Here is an 8,271-nt window from a genome sequence, read left to right as displayed (position 1 = left end):
CTGGTATTACCCTTTCCTTATTGAAATGGTGAATAAAGGAAGACTATGCTTTAATTCTCAATTAAAACACAATGAAGACATTGTTAGATTGAATGTATGCTTTTATACTGCCTATCTCTCTATTACAGCAAATCAAATAAAGATTTGTTCAAACTGGATGTGTGAATTATTTTCCAAATGATTTCCTAAGGCTGAGTTACCTCGTCAGTTATAATTTATTCCATACCAACGCTGGATGAGGCTGAATGGCGACAACACCACACACAACTACAATGCAACTAATTCATCTCATTGGTACATGATTGTTCAATCTGTTGAATATTTCATTAATGAAAATATGGATTATATCTCTATTTGAGTTAAATATGTAGTTTTGTTGTGATCACATTACAATCCTAACAATTCAATAAAGAGACCCACAGCCAGGCAGACCAATCTGAATGTTCTATCATAAAGTGATAACAATTAGTTTCCCTGGCTGATATGGCTTCCACTTAGAAATACTATAAGAGTACATTAATAAATGGCATTCACTGCTCTAAACCTGTCTCCAATATAATCGGATAATTTACACAGACCCACTGCGGCCCTTCGTGTGAAAAGGCGTTCCATGGTCTGTTTTGCCAACGAGCTCAGTGTTTTCCAAAAACAGATGATCCCAATAATTTAGGTAGCCTAGTAAACGTTACTCCCTCTGTCATGTTCTACTGCGAACTGTCTGGGACACGTTGGTTCCCTGTTTACTACTCATTAAGTCGAAGACGAAATGTACTGCAATACACTGGTCTCAAATATATTAGCATAACTAGGCTATACAGAACCATGGCGGGCTCACTGTAAAAGTAGTATTTTTATTGTTTTAAAACGTGTTACAGTCCAACTTGTCTAGCTCTGCCCAGTGGGGCGTGGCTTACGGAGCGCTCTCTTCAATAAGCGCTCGTATGGTCGTATTGTAGTTCTCATCACACCGGCTCACACTGTTTAAACTTGACAACAATCTTCCTCGATTTACCCCCTCCCTTGTTATTGCTTGTTTCAACAGATTCAAACCCATCCTCTGCTTCCCTCAGTCTGTTCAACCTCCTCTCTCTTTCCCTCCAATCCTCCTCCATTATCCAACTCCTTCTGAAAACGTTCAACTTTTCCCAGCCTAAATGTATTCTTAGCCTTAGCGAGAGAGAGAGCCCTGTACTCCCTCCACTTTAAAGTGGAGCCTCACCACAGCAATCAACCAGTCTTTATTCCGGCTGAATGGTTGTTCTACTGTAGAGTCTCCAGGCGCGTTCTTGAACATGGCCAAGCCCCTCTCCGGAGAGTGCCCGTGCGCCAGCTGATACTGGTGAACTGTCATAACCGGGAGCCTGCGCACTGAGGCGATGGGGATTTCCAGCAGTAGAACGGAAAAGGTAAGGTACTCAATGTCCGTGGCGGTTCTCTCTGGTAAAACAGGTTTTTACAATAGTAGAACATTAAACATGCATAGCTCGCTTTTGACTCCACTGTCTGGACATATGTGAAGAGCGTCCATCGCACGCTAGCTTCGCAGAGATGGGCGTTCTCTGTGCGGCTGGGGGCCCATGCCATCAAACAGACACACAGTTACTAGCTAACGTTAGTTAGCTACTGTGGCTAACGGCCATTAGCATCACAGCTTGCCAGCTCTGGCTTGTACACGCCAATTTCATTGAGTACCCAGCTGATAATTGTTAACGTTGATGTGTGGCGCGGTGTTCAATTTATCACACATCTAACTATAGCCAGATTAGTAAGCTAACGTCAATTAGTATCACTGCCTGCTAACTCTGTCTTGTACATGACACTTTCACTGCGTAACCAGCTGATCATTGTTGCTAACGTTGCAAGGCGTTATTGTTCAATTTGATGTATAATAACGTTTTAGTCGTGGTTAACTGGTGGGAACAATGCATAGTTGGCAAGCTAACCCAGGTGGTTATGTATTTTCAGATGCTAACTAGTTAGCTAGCTTGCTAAGCGGAATACTAGAAGTTCGTCCCTTGCGCAGCCGGTCCTTTGCCTTCAATTTCGATCACCAAGTAGCTTAGCCAGGTCAAACACATTTTCACGATTTCACTAATATCATCAATCAATAAATCATAGCACGTTTTTGGGTTCATTCAGTGGTTTCATGTCAAATAATTATCTTTTGAAGTACCATTTTTATATTCCTAGAACACAAGTTGAAAATGATAATGTTGCTGCTTCCTGTTATTTATTTTTATATATAATTTATAGCAGTGAGTGTCGAAACAACGGTTTTAAATGTCCCAATTCATAATCATTATTCTGAAATATGTTGAAGACCAATGCTTAAAAAATACTCCCTATAAACACCTGTCACACTTGAGTTCAGATGAATTGTATTTTGCCAAATGAGTACCTTTAAACTGCTCATGCAGTTTAACATTTACCAAGCGGTACTCCAGACTACAATTGATTAGGTTGTTCTACTATAATCAATAGCGCACGCAGATTAATCACTCATGTCAAGAGTGTATGGAAATCAATGGAACTAGGATAATTCGCTGCCGCTACGTGCCATTTGCGCTCTTCTAAAAAAACAAACCACAACACACTTGGGTATACTATTTGTCGATAGATTAGAACATTTAGGAGACATTTATCAACTCATCTCCTTGTGGGACAATGTTTACGGTAGATGGCCAATACGTAAAAGGACAGTAGCAGTGATTTGCCAATACGAAACAGGGCAGTAGTATTGATTTGCTGATTCCCTTTTCAATTCAAATATAGCAATCGCTTAGTTATGCCTTTCGATTTTGAAATTGTTACATGTTGATCATTTTATTTACAGCGATCTGGATGAAAGGAATTGCAGAATTAGCAAGTGTCGGGATGATAAAAGTTTTGTGAAAGTAGTTAGTATCGTGGGAAGGAAACGACACAAAGCAGATTTAATTTCTTTAGGAAAACAGCCCTAATGTTGGAAACAAACATTATGTTGTCATCCAGAGTCACACGTATTTATTTCCCAAGCTATAGTGCACAACATTTTACATACAGCAGGTTTTTTTACAGGACAAAAGAGTTTGGTCTGCTTTGTTTTCAGTTTTGGCATGGATTTTTTTTGGTGGGGGAAAAACTCCGTGAACTTCATTGCCCTAGAATTTGCCAGCATATTTGCAGCCCTATAGTTAGCCAAACCTTACACTGACGCAAACATTTTACATTTACATTTTAGTCATTTAGCAGACGCTCTTATCCAGAGCGACTTACAGTAGAGTGCATACATTTTTTATTACATTTTACATACTGAGACAAGGATATCCCTACCGGCCAAACCCTCCCTAACCCGGACGACGCTATGCCAATTGTGCGTCGCCCCACGGACCCCCCGGTTGCGGCCGGCTGCGACAGAGCCTGGGCGCGAACCCAGAGACTCTGGTGGCGCAGCTAGCACTGCGATGCAGTGCCTTAGACCACTGCGCCACCCGGGAGTGAATGTCAAAAGGATATTGCTGTGAAATGCAGATTTGACATGTATACATTTTTTAATTTAGGTCAGATTGCATGGTCAAACATTGTCAATTTTATTTCTCTATTTTGAAATAAATACAATTATGCAGGTAAAATAGGTAACTTCAGAGCTAGCTATATTCATGAATCAGCATACCAGGTAGCCATCTGCATTTTGAGCTGTTACTTTTTTGTTGTTGATCATTCATGCAAGGTGGATGCGAGTGCAGTTTTTGGCTAAATGCTTAGCTAGCTATTTAGTGCACTGTGGGGAAAAAACATCCATCCATCTATGCTACACACTGCACATTTAGTGTCAGTAACAGAGGGGGTGTGTCACTCACTAGGATACATATTCCCTTCCCCTCAATCACGCACACACACACACTGAGATCGATGTTCTCTACCCCCTTTGTTTCAATGGGCCATTTAGCATGTTTGGAACTTATTTGGCTGCTTCTGAACCACCTTTGCTGGCTGGATGAATGCAGAGAAAGAAGGGAAGTGTCCCAAGCTCAATACGTCATCGTTATTGGCACAGTGAAGTGTGTGTGGTGTGCGCATATGTGTGTTCAATATCCTACCGCATATCCCTCTTTTGTCGTTGCAGCTTGGAGTTTGTTCAAAAAAAATGCACAGCATCATGATCGTGACCTTCTCTGCCTGGTGACCTTGAATTCACTACTTTTGACAGGGCAGAGGCTAGAGCTCCGGATGCAACTCAGGACCCCCAAACTGTGAACCACCAGCCCCCTCTGGCCTTATTTTATTTCCCACATTTGCCCTGCAGAGCACACATAGACTGCCAGCTAATAAAATATCCAGAGATGCCCAAAAGCAGAGGGTGGTCTTAACAGGCAAAAGCCTAACCACCCCAATTACCCTAAACCAGGAAGCAGTTAAGTTCAATACTACTACCGATCCCCTTTCGTCTTTAGAATGGTGACGGCTTCCTGATTGAGGCCAGAGGCGTGTTCTTGTGCATTTCTCAAATCCTCAGCGGAGTCTATTTGTGTGCGTGTCCTGGGATGGCGGCAGAGAGGGGCTGCTGAGTTTCGTCCCGGTCCTTGGCATGAGAGAGGAGTGTCACGGCTGAGCAGTTCACTGCTGCGCCGCCAATGGATGCTAAACTGCAAGAGGACCTGTTCCGGAGGTACGTGGCATGCCTGGAGAGGCGGCTGGAGGACGGAGGGGGGAATGCGGGCCCTGGGAGAGGCACCTCACAGAGGGGCAGCGAGGCCCTACTCTCCACGGCCACGGCCCTGCTGGGGGCCTACCAGCCAGACCCTGGCCAGAGGTTCCGCATGGTGCGCTTCTATGAGGTGGTGGAGAATGCCATGCGCTGCCTGAGAGGCTGCAGTCTGCGTGGCCTGGAGAGAGCCTTCCTCACCCTGGAGACGGTCTGCACCAACCTGCTGCTCTTCCCCTGGAAGAAAGAGTTCCGCTGCATCAAGGTACCATCATCTAAAGCTTCTGGAATGGACGTGTTTCTCTCATCTGACTGTTCTGATGGCAGGATTGTTGTAGTATATTCATTTGATGCCTGAGGTTAAACATTGTATTGTATGCATTTCAATGAATTTGCTGGAACAGTCCTTAATAATTGTGTCCTCCTTTGTCTTTCCCTTCTAGACCTTCACGGGCCCGTATGTCTACCACCTTCAGGCTGTCATGTGCGACGCCGATCTCCATTCCCTCCTGCGTTCCATGGGCTACTCCCATGACCACGAGCTCCAGTTCCACGTCCGGGACCACCCTGGTGGCCCGGCCCACCTCCGGCAGCTAGCCTTTGAGCTCTTCCTGGCCCAGGCAGAGTGTCGTCTCCTTGGGGAGGTGGTGGCTCTGGCCCGGGGCTCAGCCTCTGAGCTGGAGGCCCTGGAGCAACGGAGGGGCTGCCGGGACGACGCAGCCGGCTGTGCCGAGGTCCTTCGGCGGCGGGACAGCCTCGGGGCTGACATGGCCCGGCTCTCTGTGCGACCAGTGGACATAGGTCACCCTCACCATCTGAGGAGAGGGGGAAGGCCGTCCAAGTCAGTGGATGTGACGGATGGAGCTGGGCATTGGCACGCAGCCAGTAAGCCTATCCTGAAAGCCTCTCTGAGCCTGAGGAAGGAACCTCTGTTTGTGGATGCAGAGGAGGACATGAAGGATGAGATCATCAGGCCCAGCACCTCCACATCCATGTTTTCTGTGGCTGCCCCGCCTTCTTACAGCCCCTTGGCTGACTTCTTCCCTATTCAATCACCGCCCTCGGTTGATGCCTACTCCTCCTACCACCTCTCCTCATTGGATGAGATTGATCTGTACACAGAGAGAGGTGGGCCTGGGGTTGGAGGTCGACAGACACCTTCCAGACCTTCATCCAGGGAGCCCTGGGATGCCAGGGATGGCTGGGCGCTCAAAGCCCACGGCGGGTTCTCTTCTCTGGGGGTGAAGTGTCAGGGTTGTGGCCTGGGCTGCTCCAGCCTGGCCTCCTGCCCTAGGTGTGAAATGATCCTGTGCCCGGCCTGTCGCGACATCGACCCCTCCCCCTGTTGTGGCCTGCAGGAGTACCCAACCCCCAAATCACCCCGCCCCATGGATGGCTACCTCCCCGTCAAGGAGAAGCTGTCAGTATACTCCAACACCCACTCTCCTCACCCCCACATGCACCCTCATCCCCTCACCCTCACCCACCAGCACACCCACCCCCACCCCCAGATGGTGGAGAAACCCCTCATGGCCACCAAGCTGTTTCCCAGCAAGTCGGTTACCATGGCGTCAGCCATGGTAGCCAATGCTGACCGAGCAAGTCTGGGGGGGTCGCGGTGCGGGTTCTGTAACAAGCCGGGCGCATCTCACACCTGTGTGAACTGCTCCAAGGTATCGTGTGACTCGTGCATAAGCCTGTACGGCAAAGACTTGTGCACACGTAAAAACCCCCAGCACAGCTTTGTCCCCAACCATCAGCTCAACTTTAAGTCTGGAACCATATCACACCTGGTGTACCGATGAGCCAGGAACAGGGAGTGAACTCTCTCACTTTCCTCTCACCCTTCCCTTGTACTCTTGCACTCTCCCCTGCCCTTTCTTTCCTCCCTTCCCTCGTCTCTATCAGATGTATGGATAACATACATTACACATGTTCATAGGGAGTCCTATCTCTCTCTGCCTTGTAGAAGATCATGCTTTTTTTAACTGGTTCCTCTTCTTCCTTACTGCTCCACCCACTCTAGCTTAGTCATGTGACGTCGTAGGGCTTCCCAATCCCTTAAATCTATTCCTTCTTCAAACGAAACTCGCCGGACGGCTCGAAGGAAACCCGTCCAAACAAAACACAAACTCTGACATAACTTGTCAGCCGAGGAGACTCCGGTAGATGTGTGTCGTACAGAACACTTCTGAAACTGGATTGTGTGCGCTGATTAACTTTTTAACCTTGAAAACCAATAGGAAAGAACACTGAACTTACACTGGAATTAAATAGTATATATTTTCAATGGTTCATTCCGTAGATCAATGTGAGCCTGTTAGTTGGGTGGTGAAAGAGGCGGGAGTGAACATTTGGTGTGGGGTTTGATGCTTTAAAGGGATATTTTGAGACCGACTATTATGGCAACTGACCACTATTTAAAGAACAATCACTTGTACATTTACCCATAAATATTTAAAGTGTATGGCTGAGGTTTACATGCTGCTGTGGAAATTGGAGATAACCTGTTTTGTTGTATCAGTTTCTCTATCATATCACTCACATATTCACAACACACCTAAATCCTCAATCTCTTTGCTCTCATGCTGATATGTCACGCAGCTTCTTGGAGGTGGCTGTTGTTTTGAGTAATCCAATAAACTGGAGGACCCTAAGAAATTAAGTCTAAAGCCAGTGACCGTCCTAAAAGTATATAAGAACTTCACTCTTTGCTACACTGGCATTTAAACACTACAGGTAGACGTTTCTGTTCTATGACAGGTAGACGTTTCTGTTCTATGACAGGTAGACGTTTCTGTTCTATGACAGGTAGACGTTTCTGTTCTATGACAGGTAGACGTTTCTGTTCTATGACAGGTAGACGTTTCTGTTCTATGACAGGTAGACGTTTCTGTTCTATGACAGGTAGACGTTTCTGTTCTATGACAGGTAGACGTTTCTGTTCTATGACAGGTAGACGTTTCTGTTCTATGACAGGTAGACGTTTCTGTTCTATGACAGGTAGACGTTTCTGTTCTATGACAGGTAGACGTTTCTGTTCTATGACAGGTAGACGTTTCTGTTCTATGACAGCTTACCCAGATGGTAATTTTCCCAACTGATCTTCGGTTAGTGTTTGACAACTTGTTCCTTCTCCTATTTACAGTGGGGTTTGAAATTATTGACACCCTTGATAAAGAAAAGCAAAAAAATATATAAAATAAATCAAATACTGAGCTATATTGTATGCTGAAAAGAATGTGCATACCTATTTTCATGTCAATGAGCTAATGTAAACACTTGGAGTTTACTAAATGACATTGGCATTTGGATTGTACCTGCTGCTTTGGTCAGAGGTGAAAATAAATATCTTTGGCCACGCACACCAGTGGTGGGTTTGGCATTGGAATGCAGAAAATAACCCCATACCTACTGTAAAATATGGTGGGGGATCTTTGATGTTATGGGGCTATTTTGCTTCCACTGGTCCTGGGGCCCTTAAGGTGGGGGCGGCAGGTAGCCTAGTGGTTAGAGCGTTGGACTAGTAGCCAGAAGCATTTCGCTACACTCGCATTAACATCTGCTAACCATGTGTATGTGACCAA

The 8,271-nt window shown here is 46.0% G+C and overlaps 1 protein-coding gene across 1 annotated transcript; it reads left to right on the top strand.

Moving 5' to 3' along the window:
• Nucleotides 1-1,240: 1,240 nt before the first annotated feature.
• Nucleotides 1,241-7,925, top strand: LOC120020144 (spermatogenesis-associated protein 2-like). Its single transcript, XM_038963616.1, has 3 exons — nt 1,241-1,406; nt 4,106-4,949; nt 5,128-7,925. The coding sequence occupies exons 2-3, from the start codon at nt 4,614-4,616 to the stop codon at nt 6,487-6,489; spliced, it is 1,698 nt and encodes a 565-aa protein (XP_038819544.1). The 5' UTR covers nt 1,241-1,406; nt 4,106-4,613; the 3' UTR covers nt 6,490-7,925.
• Nucleotides 7,926-8,271: the final 346 nt, after the last annotated feature.

This window comes from Salvelinus namaycush, chromosome 25 (assembly GCF_016432855.1).
Source record: "Salvelinus namaycush isolate Seneca chromosome 25, SaNama_1.0, whole genome shotgun sequence".
In the NCBI taxonomy this organism is placed as follows: domain Eukaryota; kingdom Metazoa; phylum Chordata; class Actinopteri; order Salmoniformes; family Salmonidae; genus Salvelinus; species Salvelinus namaycush.
This window is presented reverse-complemented; position numbering and strand designations above follow the sequence as displayed.

Coding starts and splice junctions, on each gene's coding strand:
- LOC120020144 (XM_038963616.1), top strand. CDS start 4,614: ATGGATGCTAAACTGCAAGAGGACCTGTTCCGGAGGTACGTGGCATGC. Junction 4,950..5,127: donor AAGAGTTCCGCTGCATCAAG/GTACCATCATCT, acceptor TTTCCCTTCTAG/ACCTTCACGGGCCCGTATGT.